The sequence below is a fragment of the Magallana gigas genome, chromosome 3 (genome assembly GCF_963853765.1).
Source record: "Magallana gigas chromosome 3, xbMagGiga1.1, whole genome shotgun sequence".
Lineage (NCBI taxonomy): Eukaryota > Metazoa > Mollusca > Bivalvia > Ostreida > Ostreidae > Magallana > Magallana gigas.
The window spans coordinates 55896145-55911524 of NC_088855.1; the positions used below are offsets into that span (position 1 = coordinate 55896145).

The 15380-nt window shown below is 33.3% G+C and overlaps 2 protein-coding genes across 3 annotated transcripts in view; one reads left to right on the top strand and one right to left on the bottom strand.

Annotated features, from left to right (window-relative positions):
• Positions 1–457: 457 nt before the first annotated feature.
• Positions 458–3287, bottom strand: LOC105326097 (hypothetical protein). Its single transcript, XM_011425961.4, has 2 exons — positions 3140–3287; positions 458–2845 (listed from the first exon to the last, which is right to left on the bottom strand). The coding sequence occupies exon 2, from the start codon at positions 2782–2784 to the stop codon at positions 2131–2133; it is 654 nt and encodes a 217-aa protein (XP_011424263.3). The 5' UTR covers positions 2785–2845; positions 3140–3287; the 3' UTR covers positions 458–2130.
• A 142-nt stretch (positions 3288–3429) lies between these two features.
• LOC105326087 (leucine-rich repeat and coiled-coil domain-containing protein 1) overlaps positions 3430–15380 on the top strand; it is a 70529-nt gene continuing 58578 nt past the window's right edge. The window contains exons 1-10 of one of the 2 annotated variants that reach the window (XM_066080499.1): positions 3430–3635; positions 3669–3711; positions 8668–9016; positions 9189–9406; positions 9597–9707; positions 10138–10187; positions 10349–10483; positions 10969–11055; positions 11217–11271; positions 11878–12061. In XM_066080499.1, the coding sequence (XP_065936571.1) occupies positions 8736–9016; positions 9189–9406; positions 9597–9707; positions 10138–10187; positions 10349–10483; positions 10969–11055; positions 11217–11271; positions 11878–12061 (1121 nt within the window). In that variant the 5' untranslated portion in view covers positions 3430–3635; positions 3669–3711; positions 8668–8735. Of the gene's footprint in view, positions 3712–8667; positions 9017–9188; positions 9407–9596; positions 9708–10137; positions 10188–10348; positions 10484–10968; positions 11056–11216; positions 11272–11877; positions 12062–15380 lie in introns of both variants that reach the window. The other variant, XM_034482357.2, reaches the window with a different exon arrangement.

Sequence of the window (15380 nt, forward strand, 5' to 3'; positions counted from 1 at the left end):
GATTTGTGCTTAGGTGCAAACACAGTTTCAGTTTCGGTATGCTAGAGTAACTGCATAGGAGAGTTGATTAAAATCAACTCCCAAAAAACACAATTCCTCACATGAATCATGAGTACATGTAACAATGCTTGCTACCCTCTGAAAATTTAACTCGCCATTAAACATCTCATTTTTTAAAGAATGTTTGAAACGATTACATAAACTGTGTTCGACGGATAGTTTTCCTAAAACATTTTCTTTCTTTCTTTTTCAAAACACGTTTTATATACAGGCTTTCAATCACAACACATTTTTATAACAAAAGCAGAACTGAAAGTTTAGTCATTATGAATTATTGAAACCATATCACATACATTTTCAACTCGCAGCAACAACGGAAGACCTACTCGTGGCTTTGCCACGAGCTCTGCTCTAGTTTCAGATTTTAATTTCTACCAATATTTTCAGAAACTCTGACATCACTTTAACATTTTATTGTAAAACAACTTTACCATGACATCTAGTAGACGGCTTATAAGTTCTATTGTACACGTATATATTTATATATACATATATAATTAACATAGGTCAAAGATTTGTAATATTAAAAAGTATATAAAAACCAAATAAAACAAAAATCTGAACAGAAAATACAGTGTATAAATTGATAATGTGTACATACATTTATATACGCAAAATTACATTTACCTATATTTGACATTGTACAAATCAAACTTGAATCAATTTTTATTAAATTCCTTAATGAAAAGCAACGGCCGCTCTTAATGAATAAGTATATGTATATGTGAGAAAGACCATGAGTTTCTAAAATAGTGAAGCACTTTCCTAAACAGGAGTCTAGCATAGTTTACATTCCAGCACAACTTAACAATTCAATAACATGTCAGATGTCAGAGCTTGTACCTATAGATATTGTACAACACTGTAATCATTCCTAATTGATTACCTAATCAAACAATTGTGTAACAACCACTGTGTGTATATTGAATAACAAATATAACAAATAAGTCATATACCTATTGATAAAAATCAATTGTCAATGTGACAAACAGAAGACTGTGACAGTCCCAGATAAAACAACTAACAACAGTCAGTATACCGAACAAAACAATCCAACCGTACAACAAGGGACAACTGTACAGGGGAGACAAATGAATCATTTTTTAATTTTATGTATGCTTCGTGTGTAGATAACAATATATATATCAAAGATACAAAATAATGTATATTTACATACTAAAATACTATTAATTAAAATCTGAAAATTATTCTTTATTATTTCTCATTTCGAAATTTAAATTTGATAAAAAAATTTCTAACAAAATCACGAAAAATTCTGCATAGACAAAAATCTCCGCATGCAAAAGACAGGATAATTTTAACTAAAATTAAAATATAGAGCAAATTACTTTGAAGTTTGAAAAATTCTTATTAGATAATAGTACTATGAGTTATCCTAATACAGATAGTGTTGAACATTTGTAAATGTAGTGACAATTATGACAAACATCGCGGTAAGACATGTATTAACTGGGACAATAAAAATTGCATATGAAATGACACAACATGAAGAAAACAGCAGTATTATTAATTAAATCAAGACATGGTGGACAAGAAGCCACAACTCATGACTAATGCCCTTAGTTACAAGTTCCACAGTATCACAAGTAACTCATTACAAGGCACTGCGTTCATATAATGATCACAACACGGGTAGATAACCGGTTCAATGCTTTTGTTTATAATGGACAACAATTCCAAATTTTACTTGTGGTATCATGCAGAGCTCATTCTCTAGCAAGATCAGAGTATTTGATTAAAGAATTTCATTGTAATGAGTATAATCTTTCTAGTACATTTCTAAGGGATTTACTTGATAACAACGTATATAAATTGAGTTCTATATGGTTTTATATGGTTGTAATTAATTTCTTACTGGTTACCGGTATATATAGAATACACATCAGACCAATGAAACATACATGATTAAGGTGACATCAAAACAGCAAAACTAAAAAAACAAAAATTAAATGTCTTACAAAAACTCAGTACAAATACATACAGTAAACGGCTCAACAAACAGATGCACCACTAGATATTGATCAAATACGAAGCACTGTCAACAAAGCTTCACCACAGAAAAGCATCACGGGATCGAGTTGAGGAATAGAGCCGTCTCTCTCTTCTCTCATCCTCTGCCAGAGCTTCCTCATAAGATGGTGGTGGTTCATCATAATATGGTGGTAATTCCACAGCCATGGTATAGTTAAAAATGTCAGGGGGTAATTCATTATCCATCCCCTCACTTGGGATGTCTCCATCATTGGACTCAAACTCAAAGTTATCGAGAGATGTGTTAGAATGTCTCTCTGTATCACTTCCTACTGGACTATCATCTTCTACGTCGTCCATTTCTTCTGCCGCTTCTGCAGTCTCAATGTTGCTATTCTGAATGTCATTAGCAGAGGTGTGTGCAAACTGGTGTAAGTGGTTTTGAAGCCAGCACTCTGATGAGAAGTTTTCTACCCGCTGTCCCATCAGAATCTCCGACTGCGACACACGGGCCAGACATTTTGGCACATGACCTCGCAGCTCCTGAGTGTGGTGTAGAAATGGATTGATGGACAAATTGAAAGGCTTAACCCTGCCTGAATGGTTCACCCTGAATAATGGGTTCCATCTAAAACGGTTGCCGTCTGGAAGTGAATAATCTGCTATTCCACTGGAGTTATTATCCAGATTACTGGAGTTATGACGTCGTCTTGATCTTCTCCAAAACCTCATGTTTTGAAGATTTGCTGATTTATTTTTTCTTAATAATCCTCCTCAGATGATTTTAGCATTACTGAAAGTAAATAGTTGATCAAATGTACTATTTCTAAAGTCCATCCAAAAATATAATAACACATGACACAAATTAACAAGATTATTGAAAAAATATGATGTATTTCATTATTTATCATTATGACTATTTGAATACTGAACTTAAATAACAAACGTATAAGTTCTGATAGGGCTGTGGTCCATTCTCAGTGCCAGCTGTCATTACAGTACAAAATAGTGAAAATACCAATTTCAAAATTTATTGCGCTGTAATCAAGCATGTTTAATGTCGAACTTAAACCCTTTCACAGCTTACCTGTACCGTTCATTACATGACATCAGGCCACTTTGTAACTTCTATTTGTTTGTTTGTGGTGAGATTTTGCTTCCTGGAGAGATCCTTGGTCCCGAGAAGTTCCGAGAAGTATTACATTTTTGTTTGTCGTAAATGTTTGTATCACAAATAATCTTCCTTCCGTTTGTTGTGGGTACATCTGTATATTTATCTATATCACTTGATAAAAATAAACAAGTTGATAGATAATTGCAAGCTGGTGCCTAAATTATTCCATCCAGTAATCTTTTACAACATCCAAAAACCGACAATGATTAGAACGACAGTGACGCGGCAAGTATAAACTTGCAGAAAAACACGAACAATATCGAAAATCCTGTATTCGTTATTCGGGATTCTCTAAATGAAACATCCATATACCTTTAACCAAATACCACACATGTAGAATTTGCCTCCTCAGTATTTGTCGAGTTATTATAAAAGTACCTCCCATCAACGCAATGCACAATGTTTGGAAATTGCTGTATTCCCGAATTTACTCTGGTGAAATGTAAGGATCGCACTGGTGTTGTTATCCACATTTTGATTGATTGGTAAGAGTTAACTTCTGTGATATATACCCTTTTGCAACATTTTTTCTCTAGCCATTTGACCATGTGTTGTGGAGCGGGAGAACCGTGTTAAATGGAAAAACATTTATCCGTCTCTGTTGTCAGAGACATAAATAACTTGTTATTTTTGTCTCTGCTGTTGTCACTGGAAATATTTTCACAGAGTATCTAAATTGCCATTATTTGCCAAGATTTTGTTGCCATGATAAAAGCAACTGTATGTATGCAAAAAGAAAAATGAGATATAAACAGATGGCTTGCTGTAGATCAGATTTCCAGAAATTTACATAGATCAGGATGTAGAAATTTTGCTTAGGCCTAAAAAAAAAAGTGTGTGTTTAGGGTAACACTGATGAAAAAATTAGGTTAGGTAGGTAGGTTTTTTTTTTTTATTTTATCATATTTTTTTTTGCAAGAATCCTAAGAATGTTTGTTTGTTTGTTTCATATTTAAAAACGTATTTTTTATTGGAAATAAGATAAAATTCACAATCGGATAAAATCAGACATCTAAAAATGGTAGGATCAGGCCATTTTTTGGAATCCGGAATGGTTCGCACCTATTCTGTTTCGCGCTGAGATGATTCGCACCTCGATGTTTCGCACCTCCCTCGGAGCGAAACATCTCACTGTATTAAGATATTTTTCTCGTGTTATTATTGCTCTGAAATTAATTTTAACCTATATAAGAATTGAAATAAGTTATAAAAAAAACATTGAAACGGTGTTTGCCTGTTTAAATGCGACGCTAATATAACGTTTTTTCGTTTTCGTTTGGTTTTTATGAAGCCTTTGAAGCCATGGCCCTAATTTATTGTATAGGTTCAGAACAAGAGGTATTAATTGTGTTGTAATAACAATTATATAGCACGTCTTTCACTTGAGATTTACCTGTATTTTTTTATGAAAAATTACGGGTGTCATTGCAGGTAATTAAGTACCACAGATCTAAAGGTGGGGATAATTTAATTACATAACTTTTCTGCTTTAAACTTTACATTACAGCTTCTGCATCCATTTAACTACCATTTTTAGCTCACCGAGACGAAGTCAGGGGGAGCTTATGCTATACCCTCGGCGTCGGCGTCCGGACCTGGTTAAAGTTTTTGTTGCATGTCCTGTATCTAAGCTATTACTTGTCCTATCTTCACCAAACTTGCATGGATGATGCATCTGGACCTACTTATGGACTTGAAAGACTAGGATGCTGAATCTGAGTCCTAAATTTCAGATGCTGGAGGAGGTTAAGGTTGTTGGACCAGGTTAAAGTTTTTGTTGCAGGTGCCCTTTGATAGCAATATCTAAGTTACTGCAGGTCCGTACTTCACCAAACTTGCATGGATGGTGTGTCTTATGATACTGATGCACCAGACAGGCTTGAGTGCTGAATCTGAGCTATAAGTTTCAGATGCTGGAGGGGGTTAAGGTTTTTGGAGCAGGTTAAGGTTTTTGTTGCAGGTGCCCTTTGATAGCAATATCTAAGTTACTGCTGGTCCGTACTTCACCAAACTTGCATGGATGGTGTGTCTTATGATACTGATGCACCAGGCAGGCTTTGGTGCTGAATCTGAGCTATAGGTTACAGATGCTGAAGGAGGTTAAGGTTTTTAGAGCTGGTTAAAGTTTTTGTTGCAGGTGCCCTCTGATGATGATATCTTGGTTACTACTGGTCCTAACTTCACCAGACTTCTATGGATGGTGTGTCTTATGATACTGATGCACCAGACAGGCTTGAATGCTGAATCTGAGCCATAGGTTTCGGATGCTGGAGGAGGTTAAGGTTTTTAGAGCTGGTTAAAGTTTTTGAAACAGGTGCCCTCTGATGATTATATATTAGTTATTGCTTGTCCTAACTTCACCAGACTTCCATGGATGGTGCGTCTTATGATACTGATGCACCTGACAGGCCTGAATGCTGAGTCTGAACCATAGGTTTCAGATGCTGGATATGGTTAAGTTTTTTGGAACAGATCACATGTATAATAGATGATAGTACTATTTCAAACTTGCATGTTGACTAAACTGCAATATGAATGAATCACAGAGGAAGCTTCAGATGCAGAGCTTGATCTCCATTATCAAGGATGCTAAAAATATATCTTAGTTATTACAGGTCCTAACTTCACCAAACTTGAATGGATGGTGTGTCTTATGATACAGATGCACCTGACAGGCATGGATGTTGAATCTGAGCCATAGGTTGCGGATGCTGGAGCAGGTTAAGTTTTAATTGCTAGTGCCCTCTGATGATGATATCTTAGTTATTACTGGTCTGAACTTCACCAAACTTGCATGGAGATGTGTCTTATGTATACTGATGCACCTGACAGGCTTGAATGCTGAATCTGAGCCATAGGTTTCGGATGCTGGATGAGGTTTAGTTTTTTTGGAACAGGTCACATGTTTTATAGATGATAGCTTGCATAGTTGATTTAACTATATTATAAATGAAACGCAGAGGTTTCTTCAGATGCAGAGCCTGATCTCCATTATCAAGGATGCTAAAGAAATCTCCTACCTCACTTAAACCTGCTTGATAGAAAGATGAGGTTGTTGTTAAATGATATAACATGATTCCTATGATAAAGTATTGTATGATGTGAAACACTTTTGTTTAATATGATACAATATAATATCATATGTTATATTGTAAAAAGTTATATGATACGATATGATATTGTATCAATTTTTTTGATATTTTATGATATGATATTGTATCATGATATTGTTTTGTATAGTATTGTATATTATGATACAATATTATATTGTATCATACGATATTGTATAATATGATATTGGTTTCTGTAATTTACAATTATATCACGCAAAACTGTAATTTATGATATTGTAATATTATATATTATCGTATCATACGATATTGTATAATATGATATTGGTTTATATGATATATTATTGTATCATATGATACAATATGTATGTATAATATTGTATTATATAATATTTTATTTTATCACCTTATATTGTATCATTTGGTATGATACAATGTAATATCAAATTATACAATATCATATGATACAATATCATATTATGTATCAAATATTATACAATATCATACAATACAATATATCATACTGTATTATACAATATAATATCATATGTTTCAATGTTATGATGTATTATGTAATATGATATTGTATCATATAATACAATATTGTATTATATATAATAATATTGTATTATGTGATCAAATACAATAAGGTTTAACACAATACAATGTCATTTCATATTTACAATATCATCTTTGTTTATTACAGTATTTTATTGTATTATATGATATATATTGTAAGTATGATAGGATGCAATATTTAATTTTATATTATTATATTGATTAATATATGAACATATGATTATCATACAATTTTTTAACAGATGATATATGATTTTGTGTCAAAACAGAATCCATGAATATCCAAAATCGTATGATTTTCATATAATATGATAAAGGTGGTCTCATAGGGGTGATGCCTCGTCTCAGTGAGCTTTGTAATCTGTGATTACCTATGTTTGTATGTGTGATATGGTTTGATAATTTTCGTTCCCATATATTTATGAATTAATAATTATGTCATTGGAGAGTGACATACACATTACTGAAAAATACACACAAAAATAACACATATGTAGTTCTATATGCAGAATCATTACTCCTAGTATATGGAATAATCTGAGGTAATAAATATTCAGGGCACACTTACAGAGGATCTTGTACATAATGGTAAGTTTAGAAGAAATTCATAAATTATCTTTTAAGGCAACTTGCAAACGATTGTTTGCATAATTACGTACATGTATATATGCAAATAGTCTGTCAGCAAATAATATTAATTTTTTATAGCCCACATATTTATTGTCAGATTCATTTTTATATTATTTTTAGCAGCAAATACAACTAAATACATGTAGTTAAGATATAGCCCTACTGCAGTGACTTTTTAAAATTTATTTTCTTATTTACTTCGATACATTCTTGTAATAAATCAAAGTACTGAAGTACTGACGGAAGTTGATTTTATCGATTATCATTTATTCAAAATCAACGATATGTGATTTTGCATGGCAAGTAGTATCAGTAATCGAAATATTTCCTAGAATTTGTATGGATCCAGGCAAGATATAACTCTTGTCTTGTTCAACCAAACGCTCGGCTGTCTCCGTTTATCTCCGACAATCAAGGTAGGCTCTGTTTTGTAGGATATTAATGGAGACAGCCAAGCGTCTGGTTGAACGATCGAGACTACATTGAACTCTAGGATAGGAATACATACGACTTTAAAAAATATCTAAATTGTTTGTACAATTTAAAAACTTATTATTTTCATGGTATTAATAAATAAGTTTTCTTGAAAAACAATGCTTCAGAATACATAGCATCGAATGTATCGATTATTTTCAAGAACTTAGCGTTGTCAGCGGTATTGATTTGTGCTTCACTGTTTCACTTTCGCTTTGCCCGTGTAAGTGCATAGGGGAGTTGATTAAAATCAACTCCCAAAAACTATGTGTTTACTATACATGTTTACATAATATGTCAATGTTTATTCTACCGACACCGGCTACATAAACTTAACATTTACATGTTTCATATTTTTCATTTATTGTTAAGAATGTATTCGATGCGAAACATCGCGGTGCGAACCATCTCAGCGCGAAACAGAATAGGTGCGAACCATCTCAGCGCGAAACATGTTTAGGTGCAAAACATCCCGTACCCATTTTTTGTAGGTTAGGTCTGGTTATCCGAAACACACAACTTTTTTTTTAGGCCTTATTTGAACATGCTACCAACAAGTTGATGATTTCAAAATAGCACAGCAGTTCCCATTCATCCATATATATCATATCGATAAATAGCATCTGTCCTTAATATGTGATACATTACTTTATCTTTATTAATTTTTTATGTATATATTTTTTACAGAAAGAAACAAAAAAATCTTGCAAACAAAGTCCGATGAAATCATTAGAGGATAACAGTGGATTACAGCTATGAATAATATAGACTTTGACAGCACAGAACTATGTCTGATAGATTCAGGCATCAAGTCTCTCCAAAAAATCCCCCTGAGGCCCCAGATCCAGGTTCTGAATCTACACAGTAATTTCATCCACAGAATTGAAAACCTATTTCATTTAAGGAATCTGAAGCATTTGGATTTGTCTGCAAATCAGATCAGTAAAATTGAGGGCTTTGAAAACTTGACTAATTTGAGGACCATCAATTTATCCTGTAATCATCTGAGTGATGTCAGAGGTCTGAATGGACTAAGGTATGAAGTAAAACTGTTTTATGAGACATAATGCATTTGATTTATTATTGGTGAGAGAGTGCTCACAGTGTTTTGTAATGCATGTGATATAGCTGTAATACATATACATGTATGCATATAATAATGAATAATTGGTTAATTTTAAAAAAATGATTATTTTTCATTTTTTAAGGTCCCTTGTGAAGATAAATCTGAGCTACAATCACATCAGTGACATTTCTGGCTTTAAATCTTTACATGGTTCGGAGTACAAATTATCACACGTCGAACTACACGGAAACCAGTTGTCCTCTCCTCAGCATGTCATCAAGGCTCTGATTGGATGTTCAAACCTCCGACAGTTAACACTCTGTTTGGATGGCTCTTCTAACCCTCTATGCTCTGATTTAGGTCAATCCAGTGTTTGTTTTGTAAATCATTTGTAATTTTATATTAGTTGTCTATTGTTAAATACTGACACATTCATCCAGAATTTTTAAAAGCAATTTAGGCAAAAAAAAATTATTTCCGATTATACCATAAAATGACCAGATTTCACTATAGTTCTGGCGGTATGATGTTTGTCTTTTATGGCTTTCAGACCGGTACAGATCTCGACTGCTGTCTGCTCTGACCCAGTTGGAGGTGCTGGATGGAGTGAATCGTCTCGGAGAGTCAGTGAGCAGTTTTGACGTATTGGCTGATATTCCAGGTAATGTAGCCTTTCAGGAACAGTTAACTTAGAAATCCCAAACATCAGAATGAGATATCTATAACAACATAGATATGTTAAAGACTTTTGAGTCCCTACCTTATTTCTTTATCCAATTTAAACCCATTTATGTTGAATCCTTGGCTATGCAAAGTATCTAGACATCTATTGGTCCCTTTGAGTTGGATATAACAAGTTTTGACTGTACATGTATTTCAGCCTTGGCCATCATATTTAGTAACAATTCTATTCTTTTGAATAAACCGATGTGTATTGAGAAAGGTTGTTTTGAATATTCCAATCTATGGAATAGCAGCTTCAAACAGTGTAGGAATTGAATATTAGCAATGATATTTGTTAGCCTTGTCATACTTTCAGTAGGAAACATTTCACTAAAATAGTTGATATGTTAATTTCATATTTTTACCAGGTCTGGAGAATTACATGGATTTTCTTGTTTCTCAGTCATCATCAGTATCTGTAAGTATCATCATTGTTATCTATCAACTACCCCATAATATACTGTTGTCAGAGAAGAGGATTTTCCCATAAAGATATTTTTTTTTAACCATGTGGTTCATCTGTTATAATAGTTTTATGTTGTATAATGTATACATATTTTGAGTATATCTGTTTGACAGGATAGCAAGTCAGTGGATGTTGTCACTCCAAAAATTGATCAGGCCTTAGAAAAATTTCGTCAGAGAAAGTCCCCCACCTTCGCCTCAGAAATGAGTGCTACAGCCTCTGATGCAGACACTAGTGCTGGGATCTCTGTAAGTATGAGGCCACTGCAGGGGGTAACTATAACACACTGTAAATAAAAGGTGATCAAAAAGATGCAAATTATTGAAAGAAGTTTTGGTTATGCTGTGATTACTGAATCGGTGAACTGAGTCAGATGGAAATAAAGTAAATATGAAATCCTCCTTTGATGTTTTGAAAATGAACACTAATCCATAAGTATGTGATTTTGTGAAATGTGAAGAAGGGTCGATCTGAATTCAACATAAGATTTATTTTTCAAAATATAAATAAAATGGCTTACTTTATTTTTTCACATTTCTGTTTTTAGTTATACATGTATGACATGAATTGTGAAAATTTTCTTAATATATTTTTTCTGAGAGAAAAATTTGATACAAATTTAGGGGTTGCATAACCTTATAATGGTACAATGGTATGTACAATAATTATCATGCATCTCAATCCCCTTATGGATAAGCCGCTGTATGACCTCTATGTGACCTCTTTGTGACAGGTTGGGAGTAAGCAGTCTGTAGCGGATCAAGAGGCCAGGCTGGAGTTCCTGGAGTTACAGCTGGCCCAGCTGATCCAAGGCTCCAAGGTCAGTGGGTTCTAGATTTTTGCTGATCACATTTGCTGTATAAGAGAGGAAAGTTGATACATGCTCTATCTACCCCCTCTATGTTCACTGATAATAAAAGAAATCAATCTTCATTTTTAAAATTTTTTGGCATGAAAGGTAATCGAAGTGTCTCTTTTCAGAAGAGCTCATTAGAAGAAAGAAAAGCATCAGAAAAGAAGCATGTGGCAAAGAGAGGTTGGTGTCAGAGTTATACAGTAATCCAATGCCAGCCCAGCTATACTAGATGTCACATTACTGTGTATTGTCTGAAGATATGTTAGATCTATAAAGCTGATTTATTCCATGTTGGAGTAATATTTTAATTTTGCGATTTTGTAGCTGTTTTTGTTTTAACTCATATCATACTTAGGCTTCCTACCTCATCAGAAGAAGTTCAGAAGAGTTGTCTCTCTTATCTCTCTATCATGAGAGAAGTGACCACAGCATTGTCTTATTCCAGTCTCTAACCTTGAGTTTTGTATCATGTTTAGGTCATTACTTATGTCTCAGATATCAAACAACTGAGCTTGTTTCTTGCAATCACTGGCATCAAGTTAGCTTGATATTATGTCTCTTATATAAACTATAAGATCATATATTATTCAGTGAAGCCTATGTCTGCCCATAACTACTTAATATAATCACAGTCATACAGATCTGTCATATACAGAGTAAAAAGATGATGAATTTAATTTTGTAGATATTTTGGAGGGTAAAAGGTTATTTTTCATGGTAGTGATCTAATCACATTAATTTAAAATTTTTAATTTTTATGAATACAGTGTATATGTTTTTTTATAGATGTAGATTCTACCGATGAAAGTGATTGCAGTTCTTTGCGCCGAAGAAGTAAATCCCCAGGAAATCGCAAACAGAGAAGATCTAGAATTCCTAGTTATCGGAAAAGTACAGCTGCTTCAAGGTCACGAAAAGAAGCCAGCAGTCCCAGCAGGGAGGGAACCAGCCCAAGTCCACCAGTCCACAGGTATTGTGTTGTATTGTGTTGTTAATAGGTTTGATACATACATGATATTCTTTGTGCAGTAGATGTATATACATTGAAAGCATGACAAACATAAATAAGACAATGCAGGTTGGTGTTAATGTGTGTCTTCTATAAAGCACCTTTGGCAAAAAGTAGTTTCTTCTAAATCAAATACACTGCTAACTCTCATACATTTACATAGCTGCATCGAAAAAATACTCTAAATTAAATCTTCACCCCTTGTTAACGACAAATTCCCACTCAAAAACATAAGCATAGAATACAAGAAATTTACAATAACATTATGAATGACATAATTTTTACCTTATGATAAAAAAGAAGACTCAGGAATATTTTTGATTTCAGCTTTTATAAAAAGTAAATAAACTTTTTCTATTATAATATTAATACATGTTTGCCTAAAATATAATTACTGGTATACAGGTTAGTATAATAATAAAGGAAGGTGTAGATAAGACCTTGAATTATTGTTTTTTATTGAGAGATTTTTTCATTACTTTGTATATACCCAGTAAATATTCATTCGACAAAGTCTTGTTTCAAACCAAAGTTTCACCCATCAAAATTTATAAACTATTGGAAAACTACATTTCATTTGGAATTTTTCACTTTCAGATGAACTAAATACATGTTCAGGAACTGAATTCAAATGAGTTCTTATGAGCAAAATGACCAGCAAAATATTGAAGCTGCTGATGGCTGTTTTTTTCAATTGTCATTAACCGAAAGACATTAAAACCGTTTTTTTTTAGTGTTTTGCTCATTGCTCATTTAAAAAGCATTTTTATGAAAGCAGTTAATTTTCCCAATTTCCCCCAAAATTTAGCCAATTTTCCCCCATTTATCGGTAGATGGCCTTGACCTTAGCCACAGAAGGTGTTGTGACAATCCTGGGTCAGTGACAAATTGTACGCATCCTTCAAGTAATATATCCATGTGTTGAGTTAGATCACCCATCAGATTTTCCGTTGCAGCCCTGCATTTTAGATGATTTACAAACAGTCTCTATTCTAGAGAGAGAAATCCGTATTGTAATTAAAATTGTATTTCAAAAACATTATAAAGTGAGTACCCAAATCTATAGCAGTAATCTGCCTTAAAAATCCATCTTGTTGGATTTTTTTTATTTTGTGTAAATGTTCTCTGAATATAATTGGTTCATGAATTTATGAACATTCAAGAATAATTTGTTTATACCAGAAATTTTATTTATGGGGAAATCCCTTTAAAACATTAGATCATTACAGTTGATATAAATTCCATCATAAAGTGCACTGGATGAAATTCATAAGGCTGTTAATACAAGCCATTCTGTTGAATGATGTTTGTTTGTACTTTAACATGACCTTAGCATAAAACAAGGGCACAGAGATTTACTTGCAAAATGAACATATTAACCTATGATTTTTTGGCAGAGATTTTTCCATGTTTAAAATGTTTTTGTCTGTAAGAATTACATTGACATATGAAGATATCTGGCCTGCATTTTGATACTTGCTGCTGGGCTTATACAAATAAAGGAAGTATTTTAGGTGTAAAAATCACCCTGCAAAGCCTTCTGTGTCCAGAAGAGATACAATTGTAAAAAAAATGTCCATGCTGTCTGGCTTCAAGGCTATTTGAAGAGCAAAATAATATGTCGGATTAAATTAGCATAGTATGAAATCTCTGTAAGATTACAACACAGTGTGCTTTCTGACAGATATCGTGTTAACTGTGTACAGTGTTGGATTGTTGATAGTGAAAGTGAACGCAGAGAACATTATTTAAATGTGGTTCATATATCTATTAATCAATTGAGGATTTTCTATCTGAATTTTGCAAATAAAACTCCTTGAACTTTGTTGAAAATAAATGTTGAAAATTATTTTAGCTGTCAGATATTTTCAAAAAAAAATATTTTTTATGAGTAAACCTCAAAATTTTGGAAACTTATTCTATCAGGTACTTTGGAGACTTTCCTGTGAGGTACACTGCATCCCTTTGTGCTAAAACTTGTTCAATATTGTTCATTTAGGACAGCTATTGTAAAACTATATATAGTTTATGTTCATTATTGCTGTCCCATTAGTAGGTTCGGGATATTGAGATAAATCATACTGAATTTGATCCAAAACTTCTTCTTTTCAATTTCATTCACCTCAGTCCTCTTATGATTTTTTTTTTTTGCCGTACATATGATAACACTTGTATTATATTCAATATGACCTTGGCAACTAGTGGTTTTGTTGATTTTTGAAAGTGTTACATACTTTGATGTCTATTTTTTCACATTGAACACAATCCAAATTAGTGAAGATTTTTTTTCTTTTTTTCTGCCTGAAGAAAGGGGTGTGTTATAAAGCATCTGGTTTTTCCATGCTTTGAAAATTGTGCAGATACCACATCAGATGCTATTGGCAGTACGCATGTTTTAACATGGATTAGAAAACAATTGTGCTCTAAGTGCTGTGTGTTGGTTTAAGTAGGCAGGGTATGTGAGATTGATTTGTTTTGGGGATGAGCAATGACTCAGGGTTGTCAGACTGATATTCAGATGTCACTTTTTGTAACTGTTATTCCTCTAAGTTGTACAGCAGGAGACAAAACTTTTCATTACTGAATCACCTTTATATATATATTTGATATTATATATTTTAAACAGTTTTCTTTCTTTGATCATTAGAGAATTATACAATACTTGAGCAGGAATGAAACAGTTCATCATGTGATGAATTGTAACCCAATCACATGATGAAAAGTTACCCTGTCACATGATGAACTGTAACCCAATCACATGATGAACTGTTATTTCATCTTCATTCAACAAACTTATCCAGGTAAATGTGTAGTACATAAAGTATCATCAGATGATAAAACTATTGTTTCATGCCTTCCAGTGAAACTATTTTCCCTCAGTATTGAAGAAGCCCAGATAAACTGTTGTACTCGGCCTACGGCCTCTGACAACAGTTTGCCGGGTCTTCTTTCCATCTCTGAACCATATCGGTAATTTGAATACTGTAATTACTGTTATTTCAGTAAGGTTGACAACTATTGATAAAGGTTTCTGTAACTATTATTCCTCTGAGTTGTACAACCTGCAGTTCGTCAAGACGAGGAAGTGGTGGACCAGGAACGGAGACCGGGAACCACCGACGGCGGTCACTGACCTACTTGTATAGAATATCTTGTTGATTTAAACAGTATATAAAAAAAATTTATATATACCAGGTGTTAGGCATAAAATGTACTTAGGAGGAAGTTATTACTCCTCATTAAATGTGAAGGTAACACATTTATATAAAAGGAACCCACG